General features: G+C 51.4%; 1 protein-coding gene across 4 annotated transcripts; it reads right to left on the reverse strand.

Moving 5' to 3' along the window:
- Positions 1-1,340: 1,340 nt before the first annotated feature.
- Positions 1,341-17,716, reverse strand: FLYWCH2 (FLYWCH family member 2). Of its 4 annotated transcripts, XM_070413201.1 has the most exons (5): positions 16,856-17,194; positions 5,652-5,753; positions 3,548-3,986; positions 2,551-2,596; positions 1,532-1,614 (listed from the first exon to the last, which is right to left on the reverse strand). In XM_070413201.1, the coding sequence occupies exons 3-4, from the start codon at positions 3,882-3,884 to the stop codon at positions 2,562-2,564; spliced, it is 372 nt and encodes a 123-aa protein (XP_070269302.1). In that variant the 5' UTR covers positions 3,885-3,986; positions 5,652-5,753; positions 16,856-17,194; the 3' UTR covers positions 1,532-1,614; positions 2,551-2,561. The 4 variants fall into 4 exon arrangements, with proteins under 4 accessions (XP_070269299.1, XP_070269301.1, XP_070269300.1 ...); XM_070413198.1 differs by lacking the exon at positions 2,551-2,596 and having other exon boundaries at positions 1,341-1,614; positions 16,856-17,182; XM_070413200.1 differs by lacking the exons at positions 2,551-2,596; positions 5,652-5,753; positions 16,856-17,194 and adding an exon at positions 17,645-17,716 and having other exon boundaries at positions 1,341-1,614.
- Positions 17,717-18,294: the final 578 nt, after the last annotated feature.

Consider the following 18,294-nt stretch of genomic DNA (forward strand, 5'->3'; position numbering starts at 1 on the left):
CCATTGATGTTTCTATCTTTCTCTCCCTCTCCCTTCCTCTCTGAAATTGAAGCAGGAATTTGGGGGAACATAGACAGGCTTAGGGTTTTTTTTAGAATTGGGGTCCATGGAAAAACACAGGGCTGCAGACTGCGAGAAGGTACATTTCCATAACGCAAGGAAGCCAGGTGCAGTTACATCTCCATAAGACAGGGGAGCAGCAACAGTTGCATTTACATAAGACAAGGGAACTGGAAGTATCCAGAAAGGTCTACATTTACCAAATAAAGAGAAGGAAGCCCTTCATCCAGATGGAAAAGAAAGCCCAGAGGAATGGAAGGACTATGAGGGAGGAGGGCCTTAGGAATCACTATAGTAACCAATTCGAAGGGGAATATTGACCAATCAGAGGGGATATCAGGACACAGGAACTGCAGCCTTTATAAGCCACAGGGAAAAGGAACTCAGTGGGACCCTTTCCCCCTCCCTACGTGGGAGTCAGTTCTGTGGGACTCTTCCCCCTCTCTACGTGGGAGTCTGTACTTGTTCTTCAATAAATCTCCACTTTTGCTATTCCACTTTCTGTCCGTGGATTCATTCTTAGATTCTGGTGGACAAAGAATCCGGGTTCCAGTCCAAAAATTTGGTATCAAAGTCAATAAAAATATATTTTTTAAAAATAAGCCATTTCCTTGTGCCCAGTGGCAGTTTACAAATAATGAGGGCCACTGCGGTGAGGCAACTGAGGCTGGGGGCCTCTGGGGGACCTGGACTTCTGGTTGGAGGAGAGCTGTAGAGTTCCTCCACTTCCTCCTCCAGCAGTGGCAGCACCCAGGGGCTAGGGAGGGGTTCAGGGTCCTGGTCATCTCAGCCCCCAACCCACCTGGAAGGAACATGATGGGAGCACCACACACTTGTCAGGGGGCCCGCCCCCAGACTGCAGCCCCTGCTCAGCAGAACCCTGTGCAGGGGGCTATCAGTCCCATGTGGCTGCCTGGAGGAGGTGAGCCTCCTGAGGCTCCAGCAAGGGGACAGGCCCTGGAGGGAGCCAGGGAGGTGGCTGGATCAGCTTCCTAGGGGGTCAGGGCTGGAGGTCCCACTGCCCCCTTTCAGACCAAGGCAGAAGGAAGGGAACCTCAGAGACCCACCTAGTCTCTTGCCAGTGGCTGGATTTCCAGATCGAAGGAGCCCTCGGGTGTGAGGTTCTGGGGGATGAAGGCCCTTGAGAGCCCTCCCGAGTCTGAAATAGAGCCCAGTCCAGGCAGCCCTGGGGAAGGACCATGTGAGGGCTGGTGGGGTTGGAATTGGGCCTCAAAAGACCCAGAATCCTGGAATTTTTACAACCTGTTCATGATAGAATCTAGCATTTATTTTATTTTATTTTAATCTTTTGTTCTGCTTACAAAAGTAACTTGAGCTTGAGCTGAAAAACATTACACAATGTTGTGAGTGAAAATCACTGGGGACTGGGCCCCAGGCAGAAGAAGTCACAGCCAAGTTCACTGAGCCATCAAGGACGCCGTGCCCGCAGTCGTCAGGGTTACGGAGCCTTGCCGGGCCCCACAGAGGACTCCTCCCCGCCCTCTGTGGGACTGGGAGCTGGCCCCTCTGCCAACCTTCCGTCTTCTTTTCCTTCTGGAAGAGAATGGGGTGGGTCAGGAGGGCTCAGAGGAAAAGGGAGGGGTGAGGGTGTGGCACAGACCCGAGTCCCTGAGCTCTCAGCCCACCAGGGGATGATCTGGGCACCACTGACCGACTTCGAAGATTGCCAACTCCAGACAAACGCTCCCAAAGGCCACAGAGGCTGCTAAAGTCATTTCCAGGAAACTTTGGGCCAAATCTGGGCTGAGGACTAGGAAGCTGCTGCTGTCCCCAGTGCCTGGCCAGGGATGGAGCCAGGGGGGGTGTGTGTGAAGGTGGGATGCAGCTGAGGGGGTTGGTGACTGCTGGAGTACCTGCCTAAGGGAGCCTGTGGGGCAGAGAGACAGCCTGGCTCTGCCCTCCATCTCTCCACCTGAGGAAGGCTGGCTTTTGTTCGAATCCTCACAATAGCGTGTATGGGGTAGAGCCTATCTGGCCCAAGAACCTGGGAAGATGCCCAAGCTGAGGTCTCAGAGAGGGTGGAAAAGGCCATGGAGCTGACCCAACCCACTGAGTTGAGCGGGAAGACGGTCTCTGAGCCAGATGTCCCCCTTCACCCTCTGCAGGGATCAGCTGGTGGCCTCAGGGTAGTAACTTGGCCTCTCTGAACCCTGCTTCCCAACAGGTCACAGGACAGCACCCTCCACCCCCTGGGCTGGCAGGAGGAAGCAGGTATACACACACATGGAGGCCCTGAACCAGAACTGGCTGGTGGAAGCGCTCACAGCATACACTGGGCACACTGCAGAGGGGCCTCCAGGTTCTGGGGAGATGGGTCCCCAACTCCCTGATTACAGTTCCTATCCAACAGGGGATGGAGGGTGAGGGGTTCCTCAGGCCTGTAGCTGGGGTGTCCCGTCTCAGGAGCCTTAATGTCTCAACCTTGGGGAAGTAGTAGGGCCCCCCCACCCCTGACCTCAGAGCACTCACCACTGTTTCCATCAGTGCGGAGGGGTCCCTTGTACTGCCCAGCTACCTGGTGGAAACCAAGAAGCTTTGGCTTCCCTTTCCCGGGACTGGCTACCAAGCCCAGTGCCCTGACTGACTCCAAGGAGGCCCCCTGTTCATAGGCAGCAAACAGGGCCAACTGCTGTGGCTTTTATTTTCTCTATCTTCTCAGGGCTCAGCAGACCCAGTTTCTGGTTGGGAAGAAACCTCAGCTCATCTCCTTCCCAGCTACTAGGCATCCCCTCCCCCAGGCGTCCCTCAGGTTTCCAAGTTCCACTGTCACCTGCACCAAGCCTGGGGCTCCAAATAGACTTTGGCACAGAAACATGCACACACAGACCCCCCGCCCCCCCAAACACAGAAATACAGAAATACACAGGAGCAGGCAATGGACAGCCCTCGCCAGTTGCTCAGTGGTTAGAGCATCCGCACTCAGACTGAAGGGCTGTGGGTTCGATCCCCCTTCAAGTACACATACCTTGGTTGCAGGCTTGGTCCCTAGTCCGGGTCAGGGTGTGTGCAGGAGGCAACCAATCAATGCGTCTCTCTTACATCAATGTTCCCCTCTCTCTCTCTTTCTCCCTCCCTCCCTCCTCCTTCCCTCCTCCCTCCCTTCCATTCTCTAAAAATCAGTGGAAAGGGTGAGGTTTAAAAAAAAAAAAAAAAAAAAAAGAGCAGACATGGACAGAAATAGGCCCAGGGACATGGACACACAAGGACACACACACAGACATACCTTCCCAAATACATATGTAGACACAGAACCCTAGACACACATGCATGGAGGCTACAGACAAGCAGAGATTTACACTCATATGTAATGTGGGGAGAGAGACTACATGCCGACACGCTCACAGCACAGACATGCTCTTTCTAGAGCCAGCCAAGCCTGTCTGTCCCCTCGGCTGTGCCGGTGTCAGGGGACTTGCAGCCCCAGGGAGGTCTTGCTCGGTTTTGCTCGCTGGGACGAGGGCCTCACCTGTGTCCAGCTTCCTGCGTTTCTGCTCAGGCTCCGGGGGGGCTGCCTCAATGGCACGCTGGGCCTCGGGATGGATCTTGAGGAGGGCCTTGGCCAGGGTGGTGGGGGCGGGCACCCCCAGGGACATGATGCAGTGCACGCCTCTGCGCTTGGCTGCAGCCACTTTGTCACTGTCTTTGGACGCTGTCAGCAGGACCAGTTTGGAGAACTTCCTGGGCTTGGGCTTTCTGGGAGCTGAAGGGACGACATCTGTGCCCGGCTCGGGGGACTGTGGGGACGGCTCCTGGCCGGCCTTCACACTCTCCCCGTCCTGCTCGCTGGGCTCAGGCAGGGGCATTTTGGGACCAATAGCCTGTCCCCCAGGCCACACTCAAGCTCCAGGAGACAGATTTCTCCTCCTGATTCCTGGCAAGGAACCTGGCAGTCCAGGGGCTCTGTCCTAATGGAGAAAGCAAACCCCCATCAGTGAAGCCTGGGCTCAAGGAGAATGGATCTGGGGGCGCAGTTTGGGCAGATGGGGCACCAAGATGCCCAAGGACATGAACAGAGCTGGAGAAGCCTGGGCCGATGCTTCTGCTTGGCCAGCTCCTCTCTTCGCAGCAGTGAGCATGTCACCTCCTCCATCCAAACCTCACTTCCCTGCCGGGAGCTGGTCCATCCTTGCTGCTTGACACAGTCGCTGCAGAGAAGAAACATCTGCACAGCATATGTTTCAAGGGACCTGGCGTATATGGCATACTGTTCTTAATATGTTTGCTCCCTTTGGCGCTATGTGTTTTAACCAAGGTCACCTCTCTGAGAAAGGTTGTTTCCCCAGGTAGGGATTTTTCCCTGAAGTTAGGGAGGGGATAAAACCTCTTAACTAAGTGCCAGGCGGGTAGTTAATCACTTTAACTACAAACAATCACCCTTAAGCTACATAATCTTTACTCCCTGGAATGGAGATAAGAAACGCCCTAACCTTTGCTATAGAAATTGACAGGATTAAAATCAACTGGTATAAATACAGATGTAACAAGACAACAAGACAGAGAACCTAGAGACAGAACCTAGAGACAGGACTTGGCTGGAGATCCTAGACAGAACCTAGACTCAGAACCTAGACACAGAACCTAGAGACAGAACCTAGAGAACATGGCAAAAGATCCTGGACAGAACCTGGCTACAGAACTTGGCTGGAGAACCTAGACAGAACATGGCGACTGAACCTGGCTAGAACCTGGCTGGAGAACCTGGCTGGAGAAGCTGGATGGAGAACCTAGCAAGAGAACATGGCTACAGAACCTGGCTGGAGATCCTGACCAGAACTTGGCTGGATCCTAACCAGAACTTCGCTGGAGATCCTGACCAGAACTCGGCTGGAGTTCCTGGCTTGAGATCCTGGAGGGAGAACCTCGCTATGCTGATCAACTGAACGCTGACCCCGTGCCATTCCTTCTTCGCCGACTCCGTCCACACCTTTGGGGACCCCTGGACCCGCTGGGGTTGGACCCCAGCACTTCCCCACGTGTAAATGTGCTTTTACAATTAAGTCCTGCCCTTGGGGCGGGGGTGGGGGGGTGGGGTGGGGGGAAGGCTGCTGGGGATTAAGATACTGATAACTGAGTTACTACAAATCCAGGTGCTTGGGTGCTGAGCCTGAAGCGAAATGTTTCATGGCTTTTTCTATTTAACCTTCCAGCCCCATGTTATGAAAGTCCGCCATTCTCACTGACCCAGGTTACAGACGAGGACACTGAGTCTGCCAGGGTAACCAGCACAGCCATGAAGCGGCAGAGCTGGGAGGCCAGCTGAGGCCGAGCTGGAGCCCACCCCACACGGCGCCTGGCGTGCCTTGTCCAGGATAACAGTCACCGGCGTTCCTGGGCACCAAGCATCAGAGACAAGCACTGGGGGCATGAGCTCAGGTCACTGACCTTCCCAGAGTTCCCAGCGCCCTTTCACCCTGACACTCTGCAGACCACAGGGTTCCTGGCCCTGAGAGGCGTGACTCTGTGGACTCACAACTAGATCTGGCCCTCACCCCAGGCGGGAGGCCTGAGGCCACCCAGAGCTCAGGAGGTGCCAGGGGTGCTTTCATAGTCCACGAGGGCAGCGATCTGACCTTGTGCTTGAGCTGGTGCTGCTGCTGCCTCAGCTGGGCGGGGACAAGGCTGTGAAGCTGTCCAGAGGATCTGTGGTCACTGAGGGCTCCCTGGCTTCTGGCCTGGAGAAGCATAAAGGACAGATTACGGGGACGGAGCTGGTCTGAAGACCATGCCCTGGGGCATAAGCATGGGGTGGCCATTTTTGTTTGGGGGGCAAGGAGGTGGTGAGCGGATGGCAGGTCTTCCCAGTTTACCGTGTTAGCCCAGAACTAATGCTGCAGCCTGGGGAGACTCTCGCCTGCCCTGCCCAGGACCAGGCTGTGGCAAAGCCCACGCATGCCTACTTGCACCCTCCGTTCTCACTGTTTCCTTTTTCCTGTGTCCTCACATGGTCTTCCCTGTGTGTGTCTATACCCTAAAGGCCCTTTCCCTAACACAGCCACATTGTGAGGTCCTGAGGGTTAGAGCTTCAACACATGGGTCTGGGGACAGGCACAATTCAGTCCACAGCAGCACAGAACACGGTGAGTGCCTAATAAATCATAGCATGTGGTGTCTCTATATCTCGACCCCAAACTTCCAAACCGAGAGCATGTCCCGGAAGGCAGGAGTGCGCAGGGCCTGCACATGACACTAGGACAGCGGTTCTCAACCTGTGGGTCGCGATCCCTTTGGCGGTCGAACGACCCTTTCACAGGGGTCGCCTAAGACCATCCTGCATATCAGATATTTACATTACGATTCATAACAGTAGCAACATTACAGTTATGAAGTAGCAATGAAAATAATTGTATGGTTGGGTCACAACATGAGGAACTGTATTTAAAGGGCCAGAAGGTTGAGAACCACTGCACTAGGGGCTATTTACTCAGTTAGGAGCCCTCAAACCAGCTGGATCTTCACACAAATGCCACCACAGTTCCAAAAGCTCTGCCTGTCACCCAGGGGAGCCAGACTACGCTTATATGGATTTTTTTTCATCATCCAAATTTTAGGTCATCATCCAAATTTTAAAAATATGAAAAATGCTTGTAGAAACCACCTTCATCCAAGATCTACCCATTTGAAAACATTCTGAAAGGGCGAAGGCTACGCCCTCCACCTTCCCCCAGGGTAAGGGCTACATCCTCCATCTTACCTTGGCCACGTGTTGGGCAAGGAGCTTCTTCACAGAAGTCTAAGACTCTGCTAGCCACACCCAGGAACGGGACATCGACTTGTGCCTGGCCAATCGGCAAAGCACAGTCCTTTCTCCTCCCTTACTCCAACCCCCCCCATATAACCGGTCCCTGGGCGGGGTTGGCGCGCTCAGCCACTTGGTTTGGTTTGGTGTCGGTAAGCCTTGTGGATGGGGAGCCCAAGTTAACTTGAAATACAGATTCTTATGCTTTTGCATCGAATTGGCCCCCTGATGTGGTTTCTTGGGAATCTTGAAATCTGGGCACAACATTTGGGGGCTCGCCCGGGGTTCCCAAGACCATGTAGGGACTCCCCCAATTCGTAGAATCTGCATGGCCACGGTAAGTGTCTCTGTATTGTGTTTGTCTGTTCTGTGTGCTTTATCTGTTCTGTGTGAGCTCACTTCTGAAATCTGTATTCGCCCACATTGACCGTGGACGCACATGGAGGTCAAAGGGCGGGAGGAGTCGGGGGACGCCTCGATCCTCCATCTGTATCTGTAGGGGTGTAATTTTGCTTCCGAAAAGGCGGAAGGTCTGTAGAAACCCCAATCTGAGACGAGGTGGGTAGTTCCCGCCGGTTTGGCGTAAGCCATCGTCTATCTCTTCCATGGAAGTGGAAGGCTGTTTTGGGCCCTGTTTGTCTGTGCCTGTTTCTCTGTTTTCTGTTGGGGGAGGCTTTAGAGCTCCCTCAGGAGTTGGGAAGTTGTTAAACTCTGAATGAATGTCTGGTGAAAGTATGTGAATGTAAAGGCAGGGGAGGGGTCCCCGCCCGCCCGCGCACGCCGCAGGAGCCGCTTGCTCTGCAGTCGGGGGCAGGCGTGCAGGAGCGGCGCGCGGCTGCCCTAGAGCCCGGCCGCGCCGCGGGCCCGGGTGGCTCGGCTGCGGCCCTGGAGGCTCGGCCTCTGGCCCGGTCGGCGGCGGGCGCTGGGCCGGAGCCGGAGCCCGAGCGGCGGAGCCTGGAAGAGGCCGGAGGCCGGGAGAGGCGGCGGCAGCCCGGGCAGCCCGAGCCCCGCAGCTTGGGCCTGCGCTCGGCTCCATGAGCGGCGGCGCGCCTTGCCTTCGGGGGGGGGGGGGGGGGGGGAGCGGCCCTGGGGGCTCGGGCCGGGCGCGGACTCGTTCGCGGAGCCTGGCGGCGGCGGCGGCAGCAGCGGCAGCAGCCGCCGGCATTGGCCGGCGTTGGCCGGCGTTGGCCCCGGGCTTGTGGCGAATGAGTGGAGCCAGGTGGAGCTCGGGAGAGCGGGGCCGGCGTGTCGCTCACGGGAGGCGGGAGCAGCGAGGCCCCCCGTCGGCGTCGGGTCCGGGGGAAGGTCCCCCGCAGAGCCTGAGGGCCGGACACCCGGGAGGCCGGGGGCGGCTGGGGCTCTGGATGCGAGCCGGTCTCTTCCCATAGAGATCGCCCCAGCTAGAAATGTAAAAGTTTTACAAAAGTTTTAAAATGCATCTGAGATTTCTGTGCACGTGTAAAGGGAAAGTACAGAATAAAAACCCGAGACTGTTTTGGCCTTAAAAATGGCAGAGATGAACCTGACAAAGAAATATTTGAATTAAATTGGAAAAAATTATATTATTGTGGTAACTAAATACCTTTGCTTATTGGTACAGCCACCATTTTGGGCTGCAAGCCTTGACAGCCGCCATGTTGGCCGCATGGTCTGCCGCTCCCCTGGGGGCCGCCATCTTGAAACAGCAAAGGCCCCTCCCTCTGATTTAGCCAAAAAGGAATGTCTTCTCACTGAGGCAGGATGGAATTTCAGGGGTGGAGCTTTAAGGCGGAGTTTTACTACGGAAATGTGAATGGGGCAGAAAGTGTTCTTGCCTCGCGGATTTATTTAATACTATTTTTAAGAAGATATTTTTAATACTTAATTAGCAATCACGGTCTTAATATAATTTCAGTGGTATAATAAACCAATGTTTCTGAGCAGTTGGCTTTATAAGGGCCAACAATAGAGCTCGTATTCCTTAAAAAAGGCTAAGTCATTTTTCTAATCTCTTAAATCTAAAAAACTCTGCTTTCCTTAAACTAAGGACAATTAAAGATTAAATCAAAATCTTTAAAAGGGACTGATAGTAGTAATCCAATTTCTAAAGTCAGATAGAAACTGTGGCTTCATACTGATCTAAATAATGTGTTTACCCACAGCTGTGGTTTGGATTGCATGCTGTCTCTGCTTCTGTAAATTGATCTGTCCTTAATGCTTAAATATGTATCCTTGTTATTGAATTTGAATATATTGTCAATCTGAGGAATGTTAATTATTTACATGTCACCTAAAAATTAAGGCTAAAAGTTTTAACTGGAAAGCATGGCTTTGGTGTAATGGGAGGAAAGAAATGTTAAATGAATGATAAACCAGTAAGCTGGAACTGGTCACTGGTGGTGGATTGTGAGAAGAGCTGGACACTGCCTAACTTCTCCTTCCTTGGTACCCCTAAAACATCAGAGGGTACTTCTGGCCTCGATTTTCTTGGTTTTGGATTTGTTTGTTTATTTGTGATAAAAACCATTTCTATCTAAATAAGATATAGATCAAGAATCCTGTCCTGGGATGTGGGAAAGAGCCCCACATCTGTTCCTGTCAGGTCCCCATCAGGGGACTTGGGGGCGGTGTTCCTGTTATCTGCTCAAGAGCCCAAGACTGTAAAAATACTTATTCACTGAAAAGGTGTAAATATGTTTGTAAACACCTCTGTCTGTTTACTGGGAACTTTGATTTTCTATGTGATATTCTATGCTGGGTTGGGATTTTGGAATTCTAGTCTGATTGGGACATTTAAGGATGGAGCTCACAGTTCCTCAAGGCAAAGACTTAATGGACCTAGAAATCTATAAAAATAGGCAAGAATGAAGCTGGTCAGGCCCCACCCCCTATCATTCCTGACTTTCTTGCTGCAAGAATTGTCTCTTTTCTTGAGAGGGCTCCAGAGAGCGCACGAGGACATTTGGCTGCACCTTGGCGCCACCCAGGAGACTGGCCCAACCCCAACTCCTCATCAGCACAGACCAGGAGATTGGGTCTACATCAAAAGGCACCACCTGGAGCCTCGATGGAAAAATCCCTACACCCAACTCCATGATGCTGACGACCCCCACCGCTCTCAAGATAGACGGCGTCATAACCTGGGTCCATCACACCCACGTCCAGTCAGCGGACCCATCCATGATCCGGAAAGACTTCGTCAAGCTACGGCATGCTCGACCTGCCTGATGCTGGTAACATTGAATAGACTTAAATAATGCCTGCATCTTCATGGACATGGCTCCAAAGAGACAAGGACAATTTATAGAATCACATATTTAGTAGCAGAAGATGTGGCTACCTAAAGCGGCCATGATGCCTATATTATGTTTCATTGTATTGATGTATTATATTAACCTTTAATTCTCTTGCAGGTTTGAATGTATGTTGGCTGTCCTGGAAGGGTACTATATGAGTTGACCCCCAAAAGTAAAGGGTGCCTAGCTGCCAAGAGGACAGGTGCCCAAATGGGCAGGAATGGTGCCCATCAGGTTTTGGTCTCTATTGAGAGACAGCTAACAGTTGGCAGCCTGTATACTGCTTGCAGGCCTTTGTGACCATGCCCATGTCAGGGGTAGTCTGAAAAAAAGCCTGTTTAGAATAGAAGATCTGAGGCATGATTATGCATAGAAAGAAAGTTTAATGCCAACAATTAAAAGGAATTAGCAAGAAAAGTCAGAAAATCTTAGAGTAGATCAGTATGTCTTTCTTCTTATGTAATTCCTCCAAAATTTGGCAATGCTAACATGGCAATACGTTTCTTTGCATAGATTCAATAAGACCGGTTCCTAATAGTGATTTTATTAACGGAAAACTTTGACTGGAATATCATGTTTTAAAGAGCCCTATCTAAGCTCTAAAGACTCGAAGCCAGTAAAAATGCCACGAAGAAAGCCTGATATTCTGCTTGGAAGCCCTGAAGATGGCTGGCGCTGAAGTGTCAGGCCGATGCCCTACCATCACTGGCGGTTGGTAAGAGTAGAAGGGGAGCAGTAGGGATGCCTCTGCGTTCCTGCGGAGCCCCCACACGCTCTGGGCCGCAACAAGTAGGAGGGCTACTGAGATGGGCCTTAAAACCTAAAGCGTGGGCTCAGGTGAAGTTGCTACAGGTGAGGGATTCACCTAACTCAGCAGATACTGCAGGCGGGCCTGATGGCAGCTGGGTGGCGTGGCTTCCTGGCCCTACGGGGCACATTAAGATTCAACCATGAGATTCCAGCAAAGGTAGTCAGTTACCATTCTTGTTGTATTTATGCAAACATCAGGACAGTAGATAAATTAATCTTGATTTGGCTTTTTGATAGCCATGGAGGAATTTAAAAAAAAAAAAAATCATATTTCAATAGAAGTTGTTGAAGCTAAAATGATTTCTTCCCCTTCCACCAGACCCTTTGTTAAAATATGCCCAGTACGGGCCTCTAGCAACGGTGGAATAAAAATTCAATCCGTCTCATGATTGAGCCGGAAGTTCCAAGACAAAGGGGGGAATGAAAGGGCGAAGGCTACGCCCTCCACCTTCCCCCAGGGTAAGGGCTACATCCTCCATCTTACCTTGGCCACGTGTTGGGCAAGGAGCTTCTTCACAGAAGTCTAAGACTCTGCTAGCCACACCCAGGAACGGGACATCGACTTGTGCCTGGCCAATCGGCAAAGCACAGTCCTTTCTCCTCCCTTACTCCAACCCCCCCCATATAACCGGTCCCTGGGTGGGGTTGGCGCGCTCAGCCACTTGGTTTGGTTTGGTGTCGGTAAGCCTTGTGGATGGGGAGCCCAAGTTAACTTGAAATACAGATTCTTATGCTTTTGCATCGAATTGGCCCCCTGATGTGGTTTCTTGGGAATCTTGAAATCTGGGCACAACAATTCCTGCATAATAAACAGCTCCTCTACTCAGCTGACACCACTCTTAATAATATTGAATTCATTAAACAGTAATAGCAAATCTGCATCATCCCACCTCCTATCACAAACTGCTTTCATTTCTGCATTGTTTTCTACATACATCTTTTTTCACAGCTACAAGCAAAGCTTTCAAATAATCGTACTTCCTGCTTTCTTTCCATTTATTAGGGTAGAAACCACCAGTCTAGAGACCAGATGAAAAGACCCCTAGAGAGTGCCAGAACACAATTTAACTTACCCTGTAAGTGTAGAGAATTCAATTTAAACTTTAAGCAACAGTATTCTAGAAGGCCACAAGATAGTGATGTTGCTCCTTAAAATGAGCCATTTTTCCAAGATGGAAAAAAAGAGGACACAAGGGGTAAAAAAGGATATAAGAAGGTTTTAAAGTGTTTCTACTTGTGCCCTACCTGGTTTGGTTCAATGGATAGAGCGTTGGCCTGCAAACTGAAGGGTCCCAGGTTCGATTCCAGCCAAGGGCACATGCCTGGGTTGCGGCCTTGATCCCCAGTAGGGGGCGTGCAGGAGGCAGCCAATCATTGATTCTTTCTCATCATTGATGTTTCTATATCTCTCTCCCTTCCTCTCTAAAATTAATAAAATATACTTTAAAAAAAGGTATCTAACTACAGATAAATAAATAAAAATAAAGTGTTTATATTTGGTTTACAAAAAAGCATTGTTAGAAAGTCCAGTAAACACATTTAGCAAAGATGATCTTTTCTAGGCTACACAACTGTGCATTTAAAAAAAAAAAAAAAAGACCAAGAACTTTGATCCCTGTCCTGTGTCTTTCTCTCTCAATCCACTTGTCTTTCCTTTTATTTATTCTCCATTCCAGTTATATTTCTCATGTACTTACTAATTTTATTTGACCCATTCTTAACTTAAGAAGCAGGTGCTTTCTAGTCTGTTTTCAAAGAATTATATTAAAATGCACTAAAGCTAATTAAGAAATATTCATTAAAATGTTAGCAGTGGTGGGAATGCGGGGTTTCATTTTTGCTCGTTTTCTATTTTTTTATAATTTCCCCCAAATTATAACGTGCATGAACTAATTTTACAAGGGAAAATATTTAACATTTAAAACATAAGATACATTTACCAAGATGGTAATTTTCCTTTTAGTCTACTACTTTAGAAAATAGGTCTCCATTCCTATGCCACATAATGTCATATAAGAAAATAAAGATTAATATAAATAGCTAGAATTTAAAAAGAATAAAATTAAACTAGAGAGAGAGAGAGAGAGCACACACCCTGCCCCTCCAGCACTCCTGTCCATGTCCAACATTAAAGTGACCTGCTCAGAGCCATGTGGTTGGTCCTCAAGCTGAGATCTGAGCCAGGAACAAAAATCCTATGACATCAGCCCATATCTCCAGAACAATCTTCCTTCTAAATGTCACCATCATCCCCCCTGCCCTGGGAAGACTGAGACTCCAGGACTTAAGTAAGTGGCTCCGGACAGCAGAGCTACCAGGAGCGAAAATTTGAACCCAGGCCTGGCTGGTCCGTCCTGAGCAGCTGTGGCTTAAAGTGAAAAATGCCAGTTACAGAGGGAACTGCATGCAGGACTTCAGAGTAAGTCCTCAGGATATTACCCAAAGAATAAAATAGATATCCATAAGCCCACACTGACATAAATGGGGGAGAAGAGACAAATCCTTATGAAGAATTCCAAAAACCTTTAAGAGGTGAAGGTTAAATCCGACCCTTGATACGGGGGAAAGAATAGACTTTTCACAAATGTCGAATGGTGGGACAATTAGATATCCAATACAAAGGAATGAAGATGAACCCCCTCCTCACACCATATACAAAAATTAACTCTAAATGGATCATAAAAGCAAGCTATAAAACTCTTTTTTTAAAAGATAGCAATAAGTCTTCATGAACTTGGATTGGCAGCTTTTTTCTTTTTTTTTTTTTTTAGATATATTTTATTGATTTTTTACAGAGAGAAAGGGAGAGGGAGAGGGAGTTAGAAACATTGATCAGCTGCCTCCTGCACACCTCCCACCGAGGATGTGCCCGAAACCAAGGTACATGCCCTTGACCGGAATTGAACCTGGGACCCTTCAGTCCGCAGGCCAACGCTCCATCCACTGAGCCAAACCAGTTAGGGCATGCTTTTTTCAATATGATACCTAAAAAAGTACAGGCAACCAAAGAAGAAACAGATAAATTGAAAAAAAATTAAAACTTTTGTGAAGGATACTGTCAAGAAAGTTAAAAGAGTGTGGTGCAGTTGCTTGGGCGTTTCCTGTGCACCAGGAGATTCCCAGTCAAGGGCACATGCACTGTTTCAGGGGTTGTGCAGGAGGCAGGTGATTCTTGTGCTCTCACATCGATGTTTCTCTCTCACTCCCTCTCGCTTCCTCTCTCTCTAAAAACCAATAAACTATTTTATTTTTATTAAAAAATTTTTTTGGTTAATCCTCACCTGAGGATATTTTTTCCATTGATTTTTAGAGAATGGAAGGGAGGGAGGGGGATGGGAGAGGAAAAGAGGGGGAGAGAGAGACCAATGTGAAAGACACATTAACTGGTTGCTTCCCACATGTACCCCAACCAGGACTGGGAATGGATCAAATCTGCAACCCAGGTATGTGCCCTTGACCTGGAATGGAACCCATGACCCTTTGGTCTGCAGGTCAACATTCTAACCACTGATCAACACTGGCCAGGGGGGTGGGGAGAATCAATAAATTATTTTTAAAAAAATAAAGTTAAAAGGTAACCCATAGAATGGGAGAAAAATTTTGCAAATTACATATTTGATAAGGGTCTTGTATCTGGAATTTATAAAGAACTCTAACTCTGAAATAAAAAGGCAACCCAATTTAATAATGAGCAAAGGCTCTGTATTGGCCTTTCTGAAAAGAAGATACACAAATGGTTGTTAAGCACATGAAATGTTCCACATCATTAGCCAAATGGGAAATGCAGAACAAAACCTCAATGAGATACTACTTAACACCACTGGGATGCACATCAGTATCTCTTCTGGATTCATCCCCACCCTTCTAGAAATTTATTTTCTAGGTGTAAAGGGAAGGACTGAGGGGCAGCTACTTTAAGCGAAATGTGTATATTTTGAAAATTAAATTTTTACTCAGTAAAAGTTCAATAAATAAATAGAATTTAAAAAATGAAGCAGAAATGAATTAAAAAGACCAAAAAGCTTAACAGTTACCTTACTGGACTCGGTTTACACCCTTCCCTTAATTGTGTGATCCGGTGGTTTTAGATTGCTGTGGTCTCCCATCACCCACTGATCCCAACCCGCTGTCATGCTATGCTGTTGGTCTGTGCAAAGGAACCTCAGAAGTGTGAAGATGACCCAGTGCAAGGCCCAGTTCACACACTGTTAAGAACTGGCAGGAGCCTCTGAGATATCACCAGGTCTTTGGGAGGCCGTGTAATGGCCCCCAACAATGTCCAGTCCCGACCCCTGGAACCTGTGAATGTGTTACCTTACATGGCAAAGAAGAATTAAGTTTTCAGATGGAATTAAGGTTACTAAAGTAGATGAGCTTGGGTTATCCAGGCGGGGCCAATCACAAGGATCCTAAAAAGCCGAAGAGGAAAGCAGAGAGAGGCAGAGAAAGATGTGCTGATGGAAACAGGGTCAGAGGAATTCGACATTGCTGGCTGTGAAGGTGGAGGGAGGGGGCCATGAGCCAAGGGATGCTGGAGGCCTCTAGAAACTGGAAAAGACAAAGAAATAGATGGTCTCCTCTCGAGTCCTCAGGAAGGAATACAGCCCTGCACACGCCTTGATTTGAAACCACTGAGACCTGTATCAGACTTCTGAACTCCAGAACTGTAAGACTGTTACAAAGCTGTGTTGATTTCAGCCACAAAATCTGTGCTAATTTGTTACTGAAACAATAGGAAACTAATGGGAGGTCCATTCCCTTCCTGGTGAGATTCTGAAAGATGGGAGCCCTGCCTGGTGGTTGATGATGGATCAGCTGAATTACCTTCATGTATATGAAAGAGATACCACCAATGTCCACCAACACCTCTCTGGGCTGGTCACACCTGTGTAATAGGATAGTGGTGAATTTAGCAAAGCTTCTTAAAAATAGATAGGGGATGTCCTACAGTTTGGCTCAGTGGATAGAGCGGCCGCCTGCGGACTGAAGGGCCCCAGGTTCCATTCCGTGCCAGGCTTGCCGGTTTGATCCCCAGTCGGGGGTGTGCAGGAGGCAGCCAATCAATGATTCTCTCTCATCATTGATGTTTCTATCTCTCTCTCCCTCTCCCTTCCTCTCTGAAATCAATAAAGAAATATATTTTTAAAAAAACAGATAGGGGAAGAGTGAAGTGGTTGTTTTAAAAAAAGTTCCCAGTGAAACTGACAGCTGCCCCGCCTCCCATCATCACCGTCCTAGGCGCTTCATGGAGGGCTGTGCCTGGCTCACTGGTGGGATGATGGGCCAGCTTAGCTGGTACATATCCTTACAGGGAGGTTTTCGAAGCAGCAATGACCCCAAGATGGTCCAAGAACTGCTACTCCAGAGTTTGCAGGGAAGAGCTCCCCCAAAGTGGGAATTTCACGTCATAGCCCCTCCTTAACCTCATCACCATGGCTCGGAATATCAGTCACTTTATCCCCCTTCCCCATTGTCATTTGTCATCAGACCTCTCTGTGCTGCGCCCCAATGGCCCCCGCTCCCATCCTCCCCAATCGCGTCCATCGCCTCCTGACCGAGCCTCTGAGTGTCCCCTCCCAGGATCGCACCCTTCCGACTCCGCCATCCCTGCGGGGACTGCCAGGGCCACAGGGGGGACGGGGTGAGGACGGTGCGGGGAGGGAAGCAGCACTGGGTGGGGCAAGGAGAGCAGGCTGGCATGGGGCTCCCGGACTTAGGGTGTCTATCGGGGCTCAGTCCCGGGGTCGGCGGGGTTGGGGGAAGGAGCGAAGAAAAGGGGGTGAATCGCGGCTGAAGGACAAGGAGGTGGCCTGAGCGCTGGGATGCAGAGCCGGGGGGACCCCCAGGATCAGCCGCCCCAGGAACTCAGAGAGACCCCCGCGGGGTGGGGGGGGGGGGGCGTCCGCGCCCTGGGACCCGGGACCCTCCCCGACCCTCCGGGGCCCGTCCTTACCGGGCGGCGGCCGGGCTGTGAGCGCAGCGGGACCCTCCCTCTCCGGGGTCTGAGCCGCAGCGAGTCCCTCCGCCTCCGAGCCGGGGCCCCCGCCTCCGCAGCGGCCGTCACCTCAAGCCGGGGTCACGGCACAGGCATGCGCAGTGGCGCCGCGGCCCATTCCTGGGGAAACTCCGCTTTCCCGGGTCTTCCCCGCGCGACGCGGACTCGCGCTCCCGGACCAATCGGCGCGCGGGGCGGGGCGTCTGGGCGGGAGGCCCGGGCCGGGGTCCGCGCAGGACTCCGGCTCGCAGCGCCGGGCGGTGGGTTTCAGAGCCCCCCGTCCGCCCCCGGGGCGTGGACCGGGTCCCTGCGGAGGAGGCGGGGCACTTTTTAGAGGCCCCGTTACCCCGGTCTCTGCCCGAGCGCGCGGAGGGCAGGCCTCCCTTTCCGCTCATTGAGCCGCCGGCTCCGCTTAGCGAGCATCCTGGACCGCGCAGCATCCTCGGGAGGGTCCCGCCCTCGCCCTACGGTCCGGCCCCGCTCAGAGGTCAAGCCCTCGCAGGTTGGTCTCTCCCACATCACTGGTCACTCCTTTGCCCACCTGCCCAGCACTAACCAATAGGCACGGCCCTCACCCATCGGCCCAGCCTTCACCATCCGCCCAGCCTTGTCCATTGGTCTAGCCATCACCCATCGGTCCGGCCGTCGCCCGTAGGTCCCGACCTCACCCATCGGTCCGGCCGTCGCCCGTAGGTCCCGACCTCACCCATCGGCCCGGCCGTCGCCCCTCGCACAGCCACTGCACACCTGTCATCCTCCGAACCGCCCCGTGCGGTGGGGACCGGGACTGCCCCGGTGCAGGAAGCCGCGGGGCCTCGCGCTGCTCTCTTGGACGCTCGGCAGGTGGCGGTGGCGGGCGGAGCGGTCTCAGCATCGTCTGAGCTATCGCTCACCCGGTCACTCAGGGCCCAGGCGCTAAGCCCCTGCGCCGGCGCGGACTGCCCGCCTTTCCTCCCGCACGGAGTCCCCGGCCCTCGGCTCACTGTGACCTTCTCCAGCTCGCGAATCCCTCCTTCCATCCGCTCCCCTTCACCCGGCGGAGCCCTGGGTCTTCTGGCTGCAAGTCCTCGGCGTGTGCGGCGCGGGAAGACGCTGCCACACATTGACACCCCTTTCCTCCGCCTCCCTCCAGTCTCTCTAAAGCTGTTGCTGGCAGCGCCGCCAGGCTGCAGACCGTGCAGATCCTGCCCCCTTGGGGCCTGCCTGCTGGGCGTCCGGCTCTTCCCAGGGTCTCCTCTGCACCCTCCAGTTCTCCCATGTTCTCCCGATTTCCAATCCGGATCTTTCTCTTCCAAATACCAACAGAGCCCGCACCCACTTCCAGAGAGGTTCCGTTTCTTCTGGGCCCTGCCTCTGCTGATTACTCCTTCCCACCCCAGGTTCAGCCTGCAAGGCTT

The sequence above is a fragment of the Myotis yumanensis genome, unplaced genomic scaffold (assembly GCF_028538775.1).
Source record: "Myotis yumanensis isolate MYYU_CA2020_CCGP unplaced genomic scaffold, mMyoYum1.0.hap1 SCAF_4, whole genome shotgun sequence".
NCBI classification, from domain to species: Eukaryota; Metazoa; Chordata; class Mammalia; order Chiroptera; family Vespertilionidae; genus Myotis; species Myotis yumanensis.

Bases quoted from the DNA above. Each gene is read 5' to 3' on its own strand.
- FLYWCH2 (XM_070413200.1), bottom strand. From the start codon at position 3,884: ATGCCCCTGCCTGAGCCCAGCGAGCAGGACGGGGAGAGTGTGAAGGCC. The intron at 1,615-3,547 runs GTGAGGCCCTCG...ATTCTCTTCCAG, and splicing joins ACGCAGGAAGCTGGACACAG to AAGGAAAAGAAGACGGAAGG.